General features: G+C 36.5%; 1 protein-coding gene across 2 annotated transcripts in view; it reads right to left on the reverse strand.

Moving 5' to 3' along the window:
- Nucleotides 1-23,745, reverse strand: part of CDH8 (cadherin 8) — a 393,065-nt gene that overhangs the window by 260,307 nt on the left and 109,013 nt on the right. For both annotated transcript variants that reach the window (XM_062176392.1, XM_062176391.1), the window contains exon 2: nucleotides 742-1,036. In XM_062176392.1, the coding sequence (XP_062032376.1) occupies nucleotides 742-1,036 (295 nt within the window). The remainder of the gene's footprint in view (nucleotides 1-741; nucleotides 1,037-23,745) is intronic.

The raw sequence follows: 23,745 nt of genomic DNA on the forward strand, positions 1-23,745 counted from the left end.
TTCCTCCTCTTATCATATGAAGTGTATGGTTAGGGGTTTTCTATATCAAGGCCAGGGTTTGAGGATATATAAACAGATTTGAAAAAGGGGAGGAATGATTAAAATCGGCTTTGGAATATATATTGCTCTGCATGTGAAGTACAATGACAGTTTCAATGGCTCAGAAACATTGAGGATGAGCCAATGGTGAGAGCAGTGACTCCTAAAGCACGTTGGGTTAAGATAAAATGGCCACAAAAACGAAGTCTCTTAGGAAACGGTGATTGCCTAATCTACTCTAGCTGCAACACACCAGCTCAATCCAGTATCTGGCTGATGACAGACCTTGCCAGTTTTCTATTTCTCTATGCTCTGCATATGCATGTGAATATAGACAAACAAATAATTAAACATCAAGCAAATATCAATAGGATTAGCTTGGCATGTTGGAACAAATCTTGATAAATCCGCCTCAGTAACAATACTCAAACTACACATTTATGAGAGGAATACAAATTCTGCCTATTGCAGTATTGTCATGGAAGGAGAGATATTTTAATAAAACTGCTCCTCCGTCAGCTGCTATTACTAAGGGAGTAAAGCTATTGAGCTGAGGAACACAGGCCAAAAAGGGGGATTTGGAAATGCAAATTAGAGATAAGACAGTAATAAAAGTCTTTTCTTCAGCAATACACTGTCCCTGATGCCAGGAGCTATTTTAGGATGACTCTAATAGTGCTGTGAAATTGGAAGCATACATACCCAAAATGGACATCTCGGGCACGGTAGCATGATAGGGTCCATTAAGAAACTCCGGTGCATTGTCATTGATGTCTTGAACTTTAATAATAAATTCAGAAGGAGGCTCAAGAGGTTTGTTCGTCTCCCAGTCCACTGCCTGAGCTGTGAGAGTGTACTCAGCCTTTTCCTCCCGGTCAAGTCTTTTTATAGCATGGATATCTCCAGTTACATCGTTTATTTGAAAGATTGTCCCAGCTCCATCACCAGATAAGATATACTTGATTTTTTTGCTCCCAGGATCCAGGTCTGTGTGTAGCTAAAACAAAAAGTGGCATAGTTAGTGATGGAGTAAACCTGTAAAGTTACTTTTTGACTACCTCCTATTTTAATATTAAGTTGATTTTTTTTTCATCAATTTCTTCTGATCATAGCCGTACAAAGAGTCTGGATGCACCCATATGAATGCATTTAGAAATAAAATAAAAAGAAACTCATCTAAATTAGTTGAAACAGATTTTTAATGCACTCTGATCAGTTAGATATAAAATGTAAAAATATGCTAAAAAGGTCAAGAAGCAATATAAAATATACACATTCTTTTCAACTCATTAACACATTTATCTAAAATTGTATCATTAGCTACCCTTTAAGAATCACTATCTGTATACCAAGAACTATGTGAATCACTTCTCATATAATCATTCCCTTCATTTTTACCAAAAAATGAATTAAGTAGATTATATTTGAACCATGAGAAAACTAAGGTTCAATAAGGCACATAATAAATGTCTACAACATTCATATTTAAGAAAATCAAATAATGGTACCCTGTGAGAGGGCATTTGATCTTAACGGTTAAGATGCTTGCATCCTACGCTTGCTCGAGTTCCTGGGTTCAATTCCAACTTCTGGCTCCTGACTCCAGCTACCAATGCTTAAACCAAGAGACACCAGGGATGCCTTAAGTGATTAGGCTTTTGCCACCTGGATAGAACACTGGCATTCCTTCTCATCTCCTGGCTTAGGCCCTATGCCAGCTCCAATTGTGGTGGGTATTTGGGGGGTGAATCCACAGATATAATCTCTCCCTCTCTCTCTCTCTCTCCACCCCCTTCCAATAAATAAATAGTATTTTTTTAAAGATTTATTTTATTTATTTGAAAGACAGAGTTACAGAGAGAGAGGCGGGGGGGGGGGGTCTTCCATCCCCTGGTTCACTCCCCAGATGGCCACAACGGCTGTAACTGTGCTGACCCGAAGCCAGGAGCCAGGAGCTTCTTCTAGGTCTTCACATGGATGCAGTGGCCCAAGGACTTGGGCCATGTTCCACTGCTATCCCAGGCCACAGCAAAGAGCCGGATCAGAAGTGGAGCAGCCAGGACTAGAACCGGCACGCATATGGGATACCAGCACTTCAGACCAGGGCTTCAACCCACTGTGCCACAGCGCCGGCCCCATAAATAGTATTTTTTAAATGGCAATGCCACAGTATGGTCAGATCTGTCCACTATATTGATACAAACAAAAATAACTCCATATCAACATTTTATGTTTTGTACAATATATTCTCTGATTATCGTAATTCTTCTGGTGTAAAAATACCATTCACATTGTACAGAGATCACTGAGGTAAGATGTGGGAGCCCATTTTTCAGAAATGGAATGCCTCTGGAGAATGAGAACTTTTAAACAGGATTCATCTCAGGTCATGAAAACAAGCACTTGTGGAATAGATATTAATAGAATTCATGTACCAGTCAAATGCTGTTCCTGAAATGATTTGGTAGGTGCTGGGGAAAACAGAAATACTGGTTTAAAATTCTGAGTGTTTGCTCTCAGGAAGGGGACAGGAATGTTGTGATTTATGATGCTGCTCTTTTGTACTATCTTCACTCCTGCTAAGAAAATACTAATACAAAACAAGAATGTACATTTTTTTGGTTTGCATTTTTAAAAGTTCATTGAACTATAGTTGAAAAATACTGCTTAAATGCACATATTTTCAGTTTAACTCAGTTACTTAACTGCCGATACAGTTCTGTTTATTGCACCATGAGATTTCAAATATTTGTTCCTTAAAAAAATAAAAACTGTCTTGTAGAAAGAAACTTCTAGAAATTTCAAAAGACATTGTGTTCTCTTGGGATCCCTTTATTCAGAGCAGACTCTATCGCTTTTCTTGCCAGTTTAAATTGTATTTAGTGCTTCAATAAATGAAAAGAAAGGATGATAAAAAAGACATAAAATGGCAACAATGAATCAAAATGCATCTAGATCGTCTACTTTACTTTTGAATATTAAAAAATTAAAGTATAAGATTACATCAAATATTTATTGAATCTCAAAATGTATCCTTTTCATTTATTGTATTAAATTTATGAACAAGAACAAATATTGAAATGCCACTTTATCTAAATGAATGAGGGATTATAATTCATTAGTGTGATATTAATCCTAATTTATGATCATTTTAATTTATGTGCATTTTAACATTTCCATTAGCATTTTTATTAAAAAAAGAAAATTTGAATAATATATCATTTATGGAAGTTCCATTCACATACAAGGCATTCTTCAGGCACAGAATATATTGGTTTGTGTCACTCTTATCCATGATATTTTTGCTAATGAACTATTCAAATAAATATTATTATTACTTATGTTAGAACTTATTTATGTAATGTTTTCCCTACATTGAACAATAGCCTCTGCTTTGTAAACTGTATTATCATCTTAGGTTTTGATAATCTCTTGTGTTTAAAAACTAACAGAGAAGAAGAAAAATCTTAGGGTTTTCAAAGAATAAAACACAAAGCTATGAGTCAGATTTCTCTATCACAGGAGAAATGAACAAAGTTATTGGAGCCTCAGTTACTTTGTTTCTACTGTGGGGATATAACATCTACCCTGCAGAATTGATTGCAGAATCTGATATAATTCATCTACATATTTTTAAGATTGATTGATTGATTGATTTGAAAGAGTTATAGAGAGAGGGGAGAGACAGTGATAGGGATCTCTCACCCACTGGTTCATTCTTCAGATGCCTACAAAGGTCAGGGCTGAGCCAGGCTGAAGCTAGGAGCCAGGCCTCCATGTGGGTAGCAGGGGCCCAAGTACTTGAGCCATCTTCTGTTACTTTTCCCAGATCATTAGTAGGGAAATAGATTGGAAGTGCAGCAGCTGAGACACAAATTTATGCCCACATGGGATGCAGGTATCATAAGAAGTAGCTTTACCTGCTATACTACAATGCTGGACCCATCTATTTGAAAATTATTTTAAAATAGAAGTGGCTAAAGTAAATATTCAGTAGCTAAAGTCATTTTTGTTTCCTATCATACTCAGTCAATAACACTACCTCCAAATATTGTCCAGTTTTAACTTAAATGAAAGCAAGTTCTTAAGATTCCATTCAAAAGTAGCTTATACATACACAGTACTCTGAAAAAAATGGGGAAATTTTGCATTGCTCTTCTTTCATCCAAAAATTAATTTATAGCTAACCTAAGTAAAATTCCAGATCCCAATTACTCCAATAATAATCCTGAAACAGAATGTAATGTTTCTACGTTCATTCATTCCATCATATTATTTGAATCACATACACACACAGAGACACTTTTCAATAGGACTTGTTCTGGCAGCCAACTTGAAACAACAATGAAAAGATTACGTGTGTAAATATAATAATTTACACAGAACAGAAACACACAAGACACCAGGTCTGGCCCTTAGGATTATTTATGGTGTAGAGTTAGAAGCTGCAGCTTTTACTGTTGGTTTTCACATAACTCTGACAGGTCCTGCTCACTGCAATCAATAACACTACCGTTGCCAACTATCCCACGCAAGAATCCTGTCTATGAGACTGTGAAGCCAATGATCTCCCAAATGTTCTGAGTGTTCACACATTGGGCATCATCTGCAAACATAACTGCTATCTGTTCCAAGGGCCTCTTCTGGTAATTGGAGCAAGATAAGAAATCATCTGTAAACTGTCTGGGGGAAAGTGACACTCCTTGGACCAAGAGGGTAAAAACCACCCCATCCATGCACCTAATAAGCACTTGGAAAGCACCCTATTCTCTTCCATGTACTGTTTTAGGGATTAAGATAAACAGAGATATCGTCTGTGCTATCCAATACTAATTGTTTTGTGGGAGAAAAATACAAAGAGAAAATTTAGAATAGTCATTATTATGATTTATAGGGATTTAGGTAGATATGCATAGAGCCATCCTGGTTTTATCCATCATCTTGCCCTTCAGATGACTTTTACAGTCATCCCAAACCCTATGGGATGAAAAAGTCAGTAAGATAACCTGTTTCTCTTATTTGATGTCTGCAATGGCCCATATCCGATGCCTAGAAGGTTAAAATTTCTCAAGAAAGTCCAGACACATACCAGTTAGCCATGGGCCACTTTTGTCTACAAAACCCTTTATCTGTTGCCTGCTGGTGCAAGTATGCTCAAATATTTCAGTCACCCAAGACTATGCTAATGTCCATAATAAATTACCCTCTATAATCCTAGATTTCTTCCCCTCTTTCTTCACTCTCATGATGCCTTTCACCTTTAGAGGTGAAATGATGATGATGATGATGATGATGATGAAGATGATGATGATGATGGTGATTGTATTGACTACTTATTATGTGGTAATAATTATATAATCATAATTAAAATAAATATATAATTATATATATATAATGCAATATCATTGTAATGGCAAATCAGAGACCATTTCTCCATTCTACCAATAAAACATCTGACAGTCAGGGATTTCCACCAAACTGCGAGAATATATCATCAGTAAGTAGCAATCTTATCAGCACAAGTATATCCTCTAAGTGCCATCATGGGGAAGAACAAGGGGACTGTGACACTAGATGGAAATTTATTCAACTAAAAAGTATGGTGTGGAGAAACAGAAAAGATTTCTGCAAAGAAACAATGATCAAAACTTCAGATCTCGAAGAGGAAGTAAATAGGTGGTAGGCACAGATAACAGTATGGGAAAGATGCATAGACAAGAGAGGATATACATTAAAGAAACTAAAATGATTTAATCTGGACAAAATATAGAGTACAGGACAAAAAGTGTACAAGGAATAAGAAGAGAAAGCAGTGCTCAGTCCAGAATAGGTAGAGCTGTGAAACCAAGATAGAATTTGGATTTGACTGTAAAAGTGATGAAATAAATAAATAAATAAATAAATAAATAAATAAAAGGGTTTCAAAAGGGAGCCTGATGATAATAGTTTTGTTGTAGAAGCACTGCAGTCACTGGTGAGTGCTCAATAGCAAACCACAATAAATGCTAAAGGGAAGAGGAAGGCAGAGAGAAAGCCAAGATGCCAATTCACAAAACTGCCTCAAGTCTAATTCTCAAGTTGAGCCCTGGAAGCAGGATCTGTCACAGATGATTTCCAAACCCTCTTGCCACTCACTGCAGCCTGTTTGGAGAAGCATCAGGCATCAGGTGTGCAAAATGTGATCCCTCTTTCATGTCAAGTCTTAAATTTCAGAAATCATAACACAACTGCTACATAATTGAAGTGAATTGTGTGTATCAACATCATTACACTCTCATTGGCTTCCGTATACTTGCATAACACCTCCCAATTAAAAGATAAGTTTATTCTCTAAATTCGTGGGAGGAAATATTTGCATTTTAGTATTCTGTGTATCCCCTCACCTAGTAAGTTGTTTGTCATATTGTTGGACACTCAATAAATACTGGTAACGTGCATGTAAAAGAGGGGAATGAAAGAGCTGTTCTAATTTTGTTTGTAAGACAATAATTTAAGGAAAGAGGTCAGAGGCAGGCGTAGCTCCTGCAGCATCTCATATGTGTGCTGGTTCATGTCCAAGCTGCTAGACTTTTGATCTAGCTCCCTGCTAATGTCCTGGGAAAAGCAGCGAAAGGTGACTCAAGTACTTGGGCCCCCCTACCCATGTGTGAGACATGGATGGAGCTCCTGACTCCTGGCTTCAGCCTGGCTCAGCCCTGGCTCAGCCCTGGCTATTTTGGACACTTGGGGAATGAACCAACAGATGAAAGACCTCTCTCTATAACTCTGCCTTTCAAATAAATAAATAATTTTTAAAAAAATAAATAAGATGAGAGAGAGACAAAAGAATTTTAATATGTAATGCCCAGGGACTTATAATCCAATCTACCATAAATTCAAAGCCCTTGAGTTTTCCTAACTATCTGCTTGAATTTAGCCCCCATGATAGGAAATAGTACGTAATAGAAGGACTGATAGAAGAAAGGATGGATGGACAAATGGTTGGATAGATGGTAGATGCCAATGATTTATACTCTATCACTACCTTCAAAATCAGAATATGAATCTTGGTCTTCTATATAATCTACATCTCTCTCATGGCTGTTGATATTTATTTTGAAAAAAAAAAATACAAATTACTTACCCATCTTCTCAACCAGGATCCCCCAAGGCCTTGAAATAATCCTAGGGCAGCAGAGCCTAGAGCCCATACATGTTCCTTTACGAGTACCTGTTCTAGTGTTAGCAGGGAGGATCAGATTAGACGCCTCTGCCCACCCATTACTGAGATAAAGACAAACCCTGAGTGAATTACCAGGAGAATCACTTCACCTTTTGAAAATCAGGCAGCTCTGGTGTGGTGTTATTTTGAAGCTACACTCTTTCCAGAAGGACATCATGGGAGAGTTTACTCAATTTCCTACCTTCCTGTAGAGAAATATCTAAGTGATGGGAGAAAATCAGCATCTTTTAGAATCCAAAGGGGTGAACAGGGATTGCTTCAAAATGTATCTCTATTACTTACTGCTGCCCATTGTTCATGAATCTGCTTTCCCTCCGAGAGGACACCAGGCTTAGTACTCTTTAATCAGATTATACCTCAGAACTATTTTCTCAGGATCTACTATCTGTATGCCTGTAAGGGGGAAACTGTGGTATGGGCTATCAATTATCTATTGGTGAATGGATCATAATCATTAAATCTCAATCATCAAGGATGGGACTGGGGCTTTGATGCAAAGATGACAAGCATGTAGTACTTCAATCTAGAAGGGACACATTGTTAGGCTGCTAATAGTGTAAAGGGTGGATACAGAAGAAGCAAGAGGGGCAGAAGAGTTCTTTGTATATTTCTGCCCCCCCCCCCCGAGAAACATCAGGAGTTAGTCTTAAAAACTGATCAACTTGGGGCCACTGTGACGTAGTAGGTAAAGCCACTGCCGGCAGTGTCAGCATCCCATATGGGTGCCGGTCGAAGTCCTGGCTGCTACACTTCCGATTCAGCTCTCTGCTATGGCCTGGGAAAGCAGTAGAAGATGGCCCAAGTCCTTGGACCCCTGCACCCACGTGGGAGAGCCAGAAGAAGCTCCTGGCTCCTGGCTTCGGATCGGCCGGCGCATCTCCAGCTGTTGTGGTCAATTGGGGAATGAACCAGCAGATGGAAGACCTCTCTCTCTCTCTCTCTCTCTCGCTCTCTCTCTCTCTCTCTGCCTCTCATTCTCTCTCTGTGTAACTGTGACTTTCAAATAAATAAATAAATTCTAGAAAAAAGAAAGCTGATCAACTTAACTTCTAGTTCATCTCTCTTGGGCACTACAAGCCATCACATAAAGTTGAGGACAAAACATGAATTGTTTCTTTCAACAAAGAGTGAGGTAAAACATTATATTCCCAGATAACTACACAGCTACTTGTTCTTGTTGCTGTGAAGCAGCGGATGATGGTACTAATGGAAGCATGAGTCAGGAACATGGCAGTCTGTACCACCTGCCCTTATATGCTAAAATGTTTTACTACTACAGAAAACCTGAATAATCCAAATATAGTCATCATAATGCTAAATCAATGTAATAGGCATAAAACACACCAAGATTTTAATTAAGACCAACTGGGAGAATACACAATTACTCTTATGATCATATTCTCTTAGAAAACAATAGCTCAGTGCAATAATAATTACTCTCCAATGTAATTCTAATGTAATTTAAGTTTCCTTTAAATTTATCTTAAGAGGTAAAAGGGTAATGGAGAAACAATCCCTGATTAAATAAAGAGAAGAGCATCCTACATTGGATATGACCTGAGTTTCAGAAAAAAAAAATATATATATATATATAAAAACATTCTAATGTTTTAGAGCAGGAAAACGTGTAGCATTTTGATATCTCAGACATGTGTGCTTTGCATTCTATGTCAGCTGCTTGTGTGAGAACTGAACAGGTTGACCTGGCTGTGGGGACTGGTGCCCAGAGAAATAGAAAATTGCAACCAAGTCCAAATGAACTGCTGGTTTTGGCTGCAGACACTCGAAAATGTAGTCAGAAAAAGGAATACATTGCTTGTGTTAATCTGTTAAATAATATATTTTACAAAGGCAGGCTTTCTATATACATTATTCATCAGTATACCAATACTTGGAACATATTAAATGCTCATTAAAACCTGTTTTGTTTGCAGAGGGGTTATTGTTTTGTTTTGTTTTGTTTTGTTTTGACAGGCAGAGTGGATAGTGAGAGAGAGAGACAGAGAGAAAGGTCTTCCTTTTTGCCGTTGGTTCACCCTCCAATGGCCGCTGCGGCCAGCGCATCTCGCTGATCTGAAGCCAGGAGCCAGGTGCTTTTTCCTGGTCTCCCATGCGGGTGCAGGGCCCAAGGACTTGGGCCATCCTCCACTGCCTTCCCGGGCCACAGCAGAGAGCTGGCCTGGAAGAGGGGCAACGGGGATAGAATCCGGCGCCCCAACCGGGACTAGAACCCGGTGTGCTGGAACCGCAAGGCGGAGGATTAGCCTGTTAAGCCACGGCGCCAGCCTGCAGAGGGGTTATTGTAATGCCCTTAACCTTGTGAGTGACTGTACATGGTGGATGGACTGAGATACAATAAATATACAGATTTTCACAGACTCACACAGTTAATAAAATGACCTGAAAACCTGAGAAAACTCATTGAGTCAGATTCCAGATCATATACACTTTAGCATAATTCTATAGAAACCCTCTATTTGGTCTGGAGACCTTCTGGTTTTCTGGATGAGGAGGATATAGAATGAAGAATCCTTTTTTCTTTGTCCCTGAATGGCAATTGAAATTTAATATGTATATTCAGTAAGCATATACATGAAATCATATAATTCAGGAGCAATCTGTGACCCAATTCATACTTAAATTTTGAAACAGAATAGACATAGAAATGGAAAGACAGTATGCTCAGCTAATAGGAATGCAAAGAGACAATATTGACAGGAGGAGGCTGGTTGGCTCTTTCCCAGGAGATTTCTCAAGCTGACACTCAAGACCTGGAAAATTTGCTACCATCTTCCGTTTGGACCAAAGCTTTGCAGGTTTAGAAACATGATATGCCAGCACTATAGCAAATCCACTGATCTTAGTTAGACTTCAATAAGACTTGTGGTCTCTCTTAAAAAGAGAGGCAATGTACCAATGCTAAAAAATGTTTCCAGGAGTCTAAAATACTGAAGTTATTGAGCAAAGTTCATAAAGACCCACATGCAAATGAAACCAAATGATTCTTGTTGATAGGATTCATAGAAAAGGAAAGCTAGGTGCATTAATTTTGTAATGATTCAAGAGATAAAATCACTTACATATGCCCATTTTATAAAAAATGATCTTAAAAATGTTCTTCAAATGCCAAAGCCTATCTGCTCAGAGTTTCTCTTTTACTTTACATATTAGGAAAGAAACTCCAATACTTAATTAAGAAACTATGGGATAAAATGGCAACAGACAGCCCTTCGTTGGATATATCTTTTGTAATGAATGCTGATAACAGCCTGGTTAAAATATTGAATCTTACAGATTTGGAAAAGTCATTTTTGTTACCCCAAGGCAACCAAAGACATAAAAAATAATAGTTGATATTATGGGGTTTAGAATGAGAGCTTGATAAGAAACAGAGCTACATCAGAACACATTAAGTTCTGAGGAATTTACTTAATCTAAGACTCTGATATCTTGTTTGTAAAATGTTTCAATAACAGTACCTATGCATTAGGATTATTGCAATGATTAAATGCGACAATAGGGGCCAGGGCTGTAGCATGGTGGGTAAAGGCACCACCTGCAGTGCCAGTATCCCATAGGGGAATCAGTTTGAGTCCCGTCTGCTCCACTTCTGATCCATCTCTCTGCTAAGACCTGGGAAAGTAGTAGAAGATGTCCCAAGTCCTTGGGCCCCTGAACCCACATGGGAGGCCCGGACAAAATTCCTGGCTCCTGATGGACCAGTAAAGTTCCAGCCGTTGCGGCCAACTAGGGAGTGAGCAGTGGATGGAAGACCTTCTTCTCTGAATCTCCCTCTCTCTGTGTAATGCTGACTTTCAAATAAATAAATAAAAAGTGACAATAGATAATGTTGTTATAGTAAAGATATTTTCCAGGAACTAAGATTTCAAATAAAGATTCAAATATAGTGTATTACTAAAAGTAAGATTTTTATTTATTTATTTATTTATTTATTTGAAAATCAGACCTACAGAGAAAGAGAAAAAGAGAAATCTCAAATCTGCTGGTTCAGTCCCTATCTGGCTCAAACAGCCAGGGCTGAGCCCTGCTGAAGCCGAGAATCAGAGGACTCCTCCAGACTTCCCACATAGGTGCAGAGGCTCAAATACTTGCGCCATATTCTGCTGCTTTTCCCAGGTCATCGGCAGAGAGCTGGATCGGAAGTGGGGCAGCCAGATCACAACCCGATGCAGGCTTTACCCACTAAGCCATAATGCCAATCCCTAGAGTGTGTATCCTTTTGGAGACAGAATTTAGAAAATATAAAGATGGGTTCTGCCCAGACCAGAACTGCTTTCCTGGAAAAATATACACAACAACATATTCTGTTTAAATTTCAATATGCAACATGATTTACATTAAAAATAGGAATATAACTTCTTGTGCTAAATATCTGGGCACAATCTGAGCTTAACTTCTCTCACTGAGCAAGTTCCTTAATAATTATATATTTGGGACTTATTTATTCACTTATTAAATAATTCTAGTGGATATATCTGAGTTTTATTTTCATAACTGAGTAATTACAATCCAAATGTGGAGGAAGGTCATCAATGTGCTTTGGGTGAGTAAACAAAAACTTGAATGGGCAAATATGTGGATAAATAATAATAATAATGGGACACTGTGGCTCACTTGTTTAATCCTCTGCCTGCTGTGCTGGCATCCCACATGGGCAGCAGGTTCTAGTCCCGGTTGCTCCTCTTCCAGTCCAGCTCTCTGCTGTGGCCCGGGAGGGCAGTGGAGGATGGTCCAAGTGCTTGGGCCCCTGCACCCACATGGCAGACCAGGAAGAAGCACCTGGCTCCTGGCTTTGGATCGGCGCAGTGTCGGCCATAGTGGCCATTTGAGGAGAGAACCAACAGAAGGAAGACCTTTCTCTTTGTCTCTCTCTCTCATTGTCTAGCTCTATCTGTCAAAAATAAAATAATAATAATAATAATAATAATAGACCAATTACTGAAAACAGGTTAAGGTGAACGAATTCAGAAGTGAATGCATGGATTGATGGTTGGATGGATGGATGATTGGATAAATGCATGGATAATTTCGTTGAAAACATAGTTAAAAGGAAGAATATGTCTGGATGAATGATTTTATTGGAGAATGCATTGATGAAAGAAATAGGAGATAATTAAATGGTTGACTGAGTCAGATTCTCAGTCATCCTTCCATTTATGTTCCAATGCACATTAAATATTTTGAATCAATGGATGAATAAACAGATGGATATACTAGTGAGTGTATAGGCTTGAAAGACCATGAAGTTTGTCATTGAAACATAAATAAGAAGAGAAATCATTCTGTGTTAGAACACTAGTCCTCATTTTATACTAAAGTTGATGTAGTCATTGGAAGTTCAGCTATAAATTACAAGTGAGCCTTACAAAAAGATCTTCAGTACATATTTAATTTTCAAACGAATCTCTTTATAAATTCCCCAAAACATCTCTGGGAAACTAGATAGTTAGATGATAGACTTTCTATCCATGAGAGATGGGGGATTTTTATGCCAAATAAGTATCCAACATACTTAAAACACAATGCCAGTAATAAGATATGACTGAAAAATACACTTAAGATTATTAGACAAACAAATCAAGGGGGTTTTAAGGAAATATGAATATTAAAAACAACTATAACAAATATTCAAGAAATTTTATTAAGAATAAATCACAGTGTAGCATATAGGCGTAATGTTAAAGACAGGGAGATGCCAAGTGCCTGTTGTGTCAATATTCTTTAGTTTCGAAGAACTTGATTAACCAGAGTACTAATAGAAATTGAAAATATGAGATAGATTTCTGATGCGACCATCACAGTTATTGGCCAAACAGGGTATATCTTATCAAGATAAGTAACAAGATTACATTAGAGAAGAACATAGTACACAACTACTTCTACTGATTGTGAAACTCTAACTTGAAAAGGGAGTGTGAGAGCTCAAACTACAGTGAACTTAGAAGAACCTTGCAATTGAAGTTAAAATTAGCAATGTGTGAGAATGAAAAGGCTCACAACCAAAATTCATACTTAACAAAAATAATCACACTTTCAAGTTTTAGCCATTTTTAATCAAAGGGTGGATAAGTGAGTGTGTGTTTGGAAGGATGGAAGGATGGATGGATGGATGGATGACTGGATGGATTGATAGATGGATGCATTATCAGTTTGATAAGGTAATGAAGATGGGGAATGGGGAGATAAATTACTTTAGTGAAGAGTGCATGGGTGAATGAAAGGGTAAATGAGAGGACAGCTAACTAAGGAGATTCTCAGACATCTTTGCTTTTAGATAAATGAGAATCAAATGATATGGTTTGAATTACAACTACCAAATATGGTCATGAAGAAGTCACGTGGGTTTCACTATGCTAGTTTATTCTTGTTAAATTTATATCAAAGTCATGAGCATCTTAATAAAAAAAAAACTCAGACCACTGTTTCACATGTGTATGTGTATGAAAGCTTTTTTTAAAAATCCTATTCTCAAGAACCATTATCTTTATAGTGCATATTCTTAAATACAGCCTAACATACTGTCAAATTATCCCAATTAGATGCTAATAATATAGTTTGCAACACTGTAAATATATGTGATTAAAAGTGCATGACCATACGAGCATACTTATTTCCCCTTCTTCTTCCACTTCACAGAAATATATGACTAAATACCAAATAACACTAACTTCAATGGCCACCTAAAAATCAAGATGTCATTACTGTTTGACATGATAAACATATCTGGTGAAAATCTGTATATCTGCTACATTAACAATACTATAGTCTCTTATTAAAACAATATGCTACTCCATTTCTAATCAAATACAAAAATGATCTCTTCAAGTCTATTGTCACAGGCTAAATCATTTTTCCTGAATTCCCAGTTGCATAAAACATTATTGTATTTGAAAATAGGGTTTTTAAAGAAGTGATTAAGTTAAATAGGGCTATTAGGATGGGTCCTAATCCAATATGACAGGTTTCCTTATAAGAACAGGAAATCTGGACACATAGATACCAAAGATGTGTGCAAACAAAGGAAAGACCATGTTGAGGACACAGCAAGAAGGCATCACATGCAAGCTAAGGAGAGGGGTACCAGAAGAAATCTAATAAGCTGAAACCTAGATCTTGGACATTCAGCTTCCAGAACTACAGAAAAATAAATTTCTTTTGTTTAAACCACCAGTCTGTGGTATTTTGTTATGTCAGCACTAGCAAACTAATATATCCTTCTAAGTGTACTAGCTACTTATCAATGAGTACCTTACTGATACAAAATGATGGCTGCAGCTTGCAGTAATGCTACTAACAAGTATGATTCTAAGTAAAGTAGGTGGAATAATTGCCTCAAAAATATACATGTCCCACTTCTCAGAATCTGTAAGTATGCTATCTGACTTGTCAAAGGGAATTTTTACAAATGTGACTAAATTAAGGACCCTGACACAGAGAGATTATTCTGGTTTATGCAGGTGAGCCAATATAAATCACAGGATTCCTTAAAATCAAGAATCTTTCCTTTCTGTAGCCAGAAGGAGACATAACTGCAGAAGGAAAGGCCAGTGAGAAGCAACCTCGCTGACTTTGAAGATACAGAAATAGGGCGCAAGCCAAGAGATGTCAGAGGCCCATCGAAGATGCAAAGGGCAAAGAAACCAGTTCTCCTCCAGAAGCTCCAAAAAGGAGCATAACCTGGTCAGAAACATCAAGTTTATCCCAGTGAGACTGGTGTTGATTTCTGACTCACAGCACTGTAAGATAATACACTCATGTTATTTTAAGACTCTAAATTTGTGGTAAGTTGTCACAGCAGCAATGGAGAACTAATATACTCTTTTTCATCAACACGGTAATAGAATTTTTTAAATACTGATGTTTACATATCTAGTAACTCATGACTTTTGGTACATCATATAACCTTTCTAATCATACCTTTATTCATTTGTAAAGTAAGAGAAGAGATAGTAAATTACTTTTCCAGTGCTTTTTAGTTTAAACAGCTTATGAATATTTTGACACGTCCTTTTTCTTTGAATGGCTATTTTCTTGAAGATTTATTTATTTATTTGAAAGGCAGAGTTACATGAAGGAGAAATGGAGAGAGAGAAAGAGAGAGAGAGAGAGAGAGAGAGGGAGAGAGAGAGAAGAAGAGAGAGAGAGATACTTCCATCCACAGGTTCACTCCCCAAATGGCTTCAAAGGCTGGAGCTAGGTGGATCCAAAGCCAGGAACTAGGAATTTCTTCCTGGTCTCCAATCTGGGTGCAGGGGCCCAAGATACTCAATATACCACAGTGCCGGCCCCTGAATAGCTACTTTTCTTGTTAATATAGTACTAGAAAATATAATACTTAGAAAATATACTGCTTCCATAACTACCTGGGCAGAAAAAAATAACCCAATAATTTGAGTATTCAACTAGTTTTTCAAGAACATTAATTGGAAGTGTCCCTACACTAGAGATATTATCATTTTGTATTATTACCACAATAACAGGTAGATACTAGATTCCTCAATTTACAGATTACAGAAGTTAAAGATCATATATTTAAGTAATTATACAATGTCACATGCAGCAATCAATGGGAAAAAATGATTCACATTCAAGTCTCTCCACTTATTCAGCTCCTGATTGTTTCATTGTTTCAATGTTATGTGCCAGAAACCAAAAATGGACAGGAAAAATAAAACTAAAGATTTCACGGTTTACAAGAACGTAACATGTTTAATTTTTAACATAAACTTCATATATTACCTGTGTGCTCAAGTTTCATAAGAATTAAAGTCATTGCAACAAAATGTAATGTTTATGAGTGAAACTGACATCTAGAGATTTGATTATTGTTTATAGCTCTTGTCTATACTCCTGCAGAAGTCTTTCTACTTTCTGCTTGTTGAATTCTTTACTTAGTGAAGGATTAAGCCTGTGATTATAAAGTCAATTGAAAGTATGTTATCACAAAATTTAAAAAGAAAAGAACGAAAGGATGGAAAGGAGGGAGGGAAGGAAGGAGGGGGGGGGAGGTGACAGGAAGGGAAGAAAAGAGGGAAGTATCACTGTGTGCTTAAAGCCAGACCCATCTCCATAAAAACCCCCAGCCTCAACTGGACTGTGCGCTCAGCCCTCTGCATCTCTGCTGATCCGCCTGCCTGGCCTGGTCAGGTGTAATCTCTCCACTCAACATGTAACCTTGCTCCTTCCTCCTCCCCAGTCTCTCAGGCTCTGTCTGGAGAGGTGCCCATCTGTCTTTACAGATGTCCCTTCTCTAATAAATCTTGCTATTTTACCTCCCCCCCCAAAAAAAAAACAAAACCGTATATACAAAATATATGAAATCTGTTTCCTTTATATAAATAAAAAATTAAATTAAAAAATTATAAACACGAAAGTTATTGTAAAGAACACAAAGAAATGGAAAAACATCTTGTGTTCATGGATTGGAAGAATCACTTCCATTGAAATGTCCATATTACCCCCTTCCCCAAAAAAAGAGTCATCATTCTAACAGCAAAGAGGAGAGGAACAAAATCCTAGATCTAATGATCTCTGTAAACCTATGTATTACTGATCGAAATCCCAGAGTCCAAAGTCCCTAAACACACCTTTGGATGGGGAGCTGAATGATAAAAACCCCCTAGAGTGAGGTTGATAGATGGGAAAGGAATAGACAGAACTTGTCTTTGTCAGCAGAAAAAGCTTTGGGGAAAATATAACTAATCCAGGAGGCAGAAGCAAGGAAACGAGGCAGGGGACTTATAGAAAACAATGACAAGATGCAGAATGACTAGACATACTTTGCAAATCAGACTCTACTATTGGGAAATATCCACCCCAATGATCATGTATTAATGTCACTTCTTTAACACAACCTTGCTTTGCACCCTCAACAATACCAGTAATGTAACAACATTGATTAAGTATATGATGAGTGTTCAATATATAATTTTTTTACGATTTTATTTATTATTTGAGAGGTAGAGTTACAGATAGTGAGAGGGAGAAACAGAGAGAGAGTCTTCCATATGCTGGTACACTCCCCAAATGGCCTCAATGGCCAGAGCTGGGCCGATCCAAAACTAGAAGCTAGAGCTTCTTCCGGGTCTCCCATGTGAGTGGATGGGCCCAAGGACTTAGGCTACCTTCTACTGCTTTCCTAGGCCACAGCAGAGAGCTGGATGAGAAGAGGAGCAACCAGGACTAGAACCAGCGCCCATATGGGATGCCCGTACTGCAGGTGGAGAATTAGCCTACTGTGCCACACTGCCAGTCCAAATATATAACTTTTAATATATAAAAAATGTCGCTTCATTTTTCTTCCCAGTATTTTTATGTATTTATAATAAGAAACTATAGGGGGATGTGCATATTCACAATTTATTCATCCACTCTAATCAAAAGAAAGTTTGTCTAGCCTGTGTGACTATCTGGTCACTGCTGAATTAAGTGATCCCTTTAAACTTCTTCCCATTAATCAGATATGCTAGTTTTATTACAATTAAAAGTTCAGAGAAATACTAATACATAAATTAATAGGCATGGAAAGAAGTGGGAATAAAAATGACAAAGAGCTTGCAAGGCTTGGAGTTAGGTGAGAGGATTTACTTTTTTGCATATAATTTACTCTAAATTCTAGTGTTTGAGGAGAAAGAATAAATTTGAGGACACATCATTAGTGTGAAAGACTGTCAGGCATACAAGGTAGGAATTGCATTCCTAAGATATTTCACTGAACAATAAAGATGTAGACTTCACTTTGACATATTATAGAGTGATAATATTAAAGAAGTTAATTGATTTTCAATTGTTTTTGTATGTGAGAGTGATGGTTCTTTGACAGTGACTTGTTTAAAATAAAGGCTTAATGCCATTTGGCATTGCACAAATTACTTACCCATTAGTATGGCGTGTGTGTGTGTGAGAGAGAGAGAGAGAGAGAGAGAGAGGTCTTGCAAGTTGGTAGCAAGAGGGGAAGAATTTGGAGACAAGATGGAAAGTGGAACATTAGTGCGTCCCTGATGGCTATGTTTAATTACCTATGGGTACATTTTAAAAATGGCTAATCTTTGTCTTCAGGGAGAAGGACAGTTCTCCATGTGGTCTTGAATCAATTCAATGCTTCCTCCTTTATTACTGTGTCCATAAGAAAGCAGAGTTGGTGCAGAGATGTTTTTTTTTCCCCCCCTGTAGGAACCTGCTCTATCAGGACTTTGGACCTTAGAAGTATAAAAACCTGTAGTGCAGCACTTCTCAATGATCTCATTCTTAAAGAATGATACATGGACATCTGAGTACTCTTGGAACCTTCCAGGGCATCCAAAAATTCACAACTACTTGCCCATTTCACTGTGTTGGCATTTGTATTGATGGTACAAATGTAATTATGGGTAAAACTGCTGCCACAACTGTACCAATCAAGGTAGCAACACCAAATAACCAAAAGTCATAGCACTTCTCAGTACCACACACTCTAAGGATTGAAGCAAACAAAATCACAAAGAAAAAAACAGAATGTCTTTCACAAGCAGTTAAAAATACTAATTTCACCAAATTTCAGTCTATGTACTCATAGTTTTAATAGTTTGTGTAATGAAATGCATAGTACACACAACACACATATTTTACATACCAAAGTATGTGTGTTGTCTCAAGGATATAACATATGAATGCTTATAAGTTGAATCAATCAAGTATTTTTTGTCTTTATATGGAATCTAATTTTCTTGAAAAAACAACCATTACTTGTGTATTTAGCAGAAATTTAATCAAAATAAATAAAATGAACAGCATTTCAGACATGTGAGAATACTAATATTTGTTGTCCACATAAAAATTTGTACTTTCCGGAAAAGAATGGAATATTTTAGAGAAATCTGTATCGGTCCTTGTGAAACAGATGTCTCTAGACGTTTCAAGATTTTCCTGTGACATTGCTGATATCATTGGATGTGAATTTTTGAGACTGTATAATAAAACTGGGTAGATTTTCATAGTCCAGGATACTAATAATTTCCAATGCATAATATCAGAACATCATGAATTGGCAAGAGATCCATTTAAAATGCAAGAGAAAACAATGAATTCATAGGGCAGACTATAAAATTTTATTGATATAGCTTCAGATCACACATTGCAACTAGCATTTAAGAAACAACCACTTATGGAGGATTTAATATGGCAAAGGAAAACATACACAATTATCTGAAAAGGTTATTAAAATCTCCATCCTTTTTGCAGATACATATTTGTGTGAGACTGGATTTTCTTCATATATTTCAGTGAAAACAACATATTGCAACAGATTGGATGCTGAAGTAGATAGGAGAATCTTGACATAATCTACCTATTAAGCCAGAAGTTTAAAATATTTTTAAAATGTAAAACAGTATTAGTTTATTTTTCTGCTACAAAATATGCATATTCATTAAAAATACATCATTTACACACATGTTGCACTTACTGCTTTTATTTATTTTTAAAATGTATATATTTATTTGAAAGGCAGAGAGACAGAGACAGATAAAGACAAAGAGCTAGTTAGTTCACTCCGCAGGTTACCCATAACAACAGAGGCTGGGAAAGGCCAAAACCAAAACCCAGGAATCAATCTGAGTTTCCCACACATGTGGCAGAGACCCAGGTATTTGAACTATCATCTGCTTCCTCCCATGGAGCACATTAGCAAGAGGCTATAATCAGAAGCAGAGGCAGAAAATGAACTCAGGCACTCTAATATGGATGCGAGTGTCCCAAGCAGCTTAACAGCTGTGCCAGAAATCTATCCTTACTTTTATTTTTAAATGACTAAAGTCTTGACATTTTCTCAGGTGAGTTTCTAGTATAGCAAACATTAATAAATCTGATTCAAATAGATCAAAGTTTTGTAGAATCTTCAATAAGCCTTAAGAGTAAAAAGAGATCCTCTTATTCCGATATTTTAGAACTATTTATCTAAATGTAAATTAAGTATACCTCAATCAAGATAATTTTTGGAAAATTAAAAGAAACCTAATATTGTAGATATAGGTTACTGGTATGGGATATCTGAGTTGTGGGGAAGAAGAAGAAAAATATAGTGTAATAGACAATGAAAAGGAAGACAAAAGGAACAAAGGGAAATAATATTTATTAAAAATCTACTATGTGTCAGGCATCATGCTAGATTTCACAGAATATCCCATTTCTCACAGCTCTGTGAAGAAACCATTGATCATCGACACAGTTCACTGGATGTCTGCTATGTCCTTAATGATTATATATAAAGGCAGATAGGTAGTAAACAATATTCTGCTCAAACCACATACAGCGCAGTCTCTGAGTATGAGGAATAATACACAGACTCTAATTTTCTAAGGAATCAGACTATGAAATATTTTCCCTGAAATTACATGGTTAATAAGTGGTAGAATCATAATGTCTCCTGATCAAAAGGCATTCTCTCTGTATTCTCTATCGCACAGTCTTTCTGAGCTAAATATTACTCCCATTTCACAGAGAAGATGAAGATTGGGGTTAAAATAACTTCCCAAGGTCTGATGGTTGCTCAGTGGCAGAGCCCCTACCGTATCATACTGGCTCTGAAGCAGTACTTTCAATGGAGGTTTCCAAGTCTAGATATTTTGACAAAGCATGATTGTTTAAATTATAGATCATAATAATATCACTTTTGTATTAGCAGACACTTGTCTTGTTTGTGTGATCCCTTTGACTCTTAGACCTATCAGAGCCATCAATTGTGAGCTGAAATTGATCACTTGGACTAGTGAGATGGCATTGGTACATGCCACCTTGATGGGATTGTGTTGGAATCCCCTGGCACATTTCTAACTCCACCATTTGCGGTAAGTCAGATTGAGCATGTCCCAAATTGTACATCTCCTCCCTCTCTTTTTCCACTCTGAAATTTAACAGGGATCACTTTTCAGTTAAAATTTAAACACCTAAGAATAATTGTGTGTTAATTACAGAGTTCAACCACTAGTACTAGAACAATAACAACAACAACAAATACTAAAAAGGATAAAGTATTACATTTAAAAAAAACTATTATGTAGTATCTCTGTCTTTAATGTGCTGTACATTGTTATTTAATGCTATAATTAGTACTCCAATGGTAGTTTTTTCACTTTGTGTTGCTATATGGGCAAACTGTTCAAATCTTCACCTAATATGTACTAAACTGATCTTCTGTATATAAAGAGAATTGAAAATGAATCTTTATGTGAATGGAAGGGGAAAGGGAGCGGGAAGGGGGAGGGTTGCGGGTAGGAGGGAAGTTATGGGAGGGGGGAAGCCATTGTAACCCATAAGCTGTACTTTGGAAATTTATATTCATTAAATAAAAGTTTAAAAAAAAATAATATCACTTTTGATCCAGAACTTGCAGAGTCACATAAAATATATGCCTGGAAATGGTCACAAAAAAGAGTCTGAATTTCCATTTTTGTGTAGGTGCAAAACATGTGTACAGTCTAAATAATTTAGAACATATTTTCAAAATCATAGGACAGATAGAATCCAGACAGTTGATAAGATATAACAGTAACTGTGATATCAACATTGTGGAAGATTCTAAGAAAATAAACATCATATATCGCTATATAATTTTCTATGCAAACATTTACAAATGATGGTTTTATTATTAAAAAAGGAATTAATGTTTGCTGTACAAAATTTGGCAAAGTAAATAAGCATTCAGGGAAAAAGAAAACATGTCCATTCAGAGCCAACCATCTCTATTAATTATTTGAATCAAAAGGCATATAAAGAAAGAATTATGCTACACTTGATATGACAATTTGTATACAGTTTTGCTTCCTGTTTTCCTTACTTTATTGCCTTGAGATAAATAATGGCATGCCAAATTTCATGTGAAATTTTTATATAAATAATTCACATGCTAAAAATCAATTTTTATAAATGTAATCTTTAGAGATGTGTTGATGAGAGGGATTAAAATTTTCATAACCAATCCCACAATTGTCTCATGTTGAGACAATTTTCATTTTTTCATGCTTATAACTAATGCTGTCACCAGCTTCTTTGATCCAGAAGCTGTGAGCTGTAATTCATTCACAAGGAAAAAAATCCAAAATGCAGGCAATGTTATAAATGTCTTTTTAAAGTCCAGATCAATAAATCTTGTATAAATGTATGCAGTTTCACAAAATATATGTCCGCACTTTTCAATCACTGGAAAATGAATAGCAAAGCTTATTAACAGGCAATGGAATACATTAATGGTGCCATGATTCTATCAATAATCACATTTATATATGATACTCAAGTTGTTAAATGTTATCATATATTACTTCATTTGATTTTCCCATAACTCTAGGGAATTAGTGATTATATAGCCCCTTCCCCCATATTTGGCTTACAATGAAGGAAATGACATGTCTTGAAAAACTGAGCTCAATTCTTTTCATTCCAAGCTCAGCTCTTTTATTCTACCTCACCACCAAAGATTCAATAAGTGTTTGTTACAGTGGGAAACACAACACATTATCTGAGGCAAAACTAGTTGATGATGCATACCTCATTCAATCTTTAGTCCTCAGAATCATCAATGATACATGTTAATAACCAGTGCAAGTAGCAGCATAACATTTGAGGGGAAAAAATGATAGGGTTGGCATCACAAAATCTATGTCTGAAAACTTAAATGTATGACAACAGGGAAGTCAAACTTGTTTGAATTTTGTCCAAGTCTGACAAACGAGGTGATGAACTAACACCCTATCTGAAACTCTGAATATGAAATGAAATACTATATGTAAGACGTCTAGCACAAAATTAGGATATCCAAATGGCATAAGCAAGCATGTTCAAGTTCCATTCCCAAATTAACCTTCTTTCAAACACTTAATAATTTGCACATTGTAATGATTCTTCTGAGATATTGGATACTCATCTCAAATCAAAGGTGAATATTAGTTCAGCTTACTATATAACCGTGGTAATCTATTATGGCTACAATAAACATGTATGAGTACATGTTTATGTATGTATACATAAGGAAATGATGTAAATATATGTATATCACCATACATCTGTTCATTTTGACATATTGGTAGACACATATTTATGTAAAAATATATTTATATATGTATCTGAAGAGCCTTCAACAATTTCTAGGAAAATGTGCATTCTAATAAACTATGCATAGATTTCAAAGCATTTTTACAACAAAATAACCCATGAGCTTTTTGAAGTATCCCTGTGTATATGCTTAAGACAGTATAAATTTTAGCTAACATCAGAATCACAAATAAAAGCACAGATGGCTAGGTCCTCCCCAACAATTTTGAGTGGCTATATATATATATATATATATATATGGTATTCCTAGGTGTTGCTCATATTGGTGATCTGAGCATCACATTTTGAGGACTACTCACTTAGAGACCAAAAAAGTAAATTCTTTCTGTGGATGTTTTTTAAATCCCAAAATATTTGGAACAGAATTGTTTTATCTGATA

This window comes from Lepus europaeus, chromosome 19, assembly GCF_033115175.1.
Source record: "Lepus europaeus isolate LE1 chromosome 19, mLepTim1.pri, whole genome shotgun sequence".
NCBI classification, from domain to species: domain Eukaryota; kingdom Metazoa; phylum Chordata; class Mammalia; order Lagomorpha; family Leporidae; genus Lepus; species Lepus europaeus.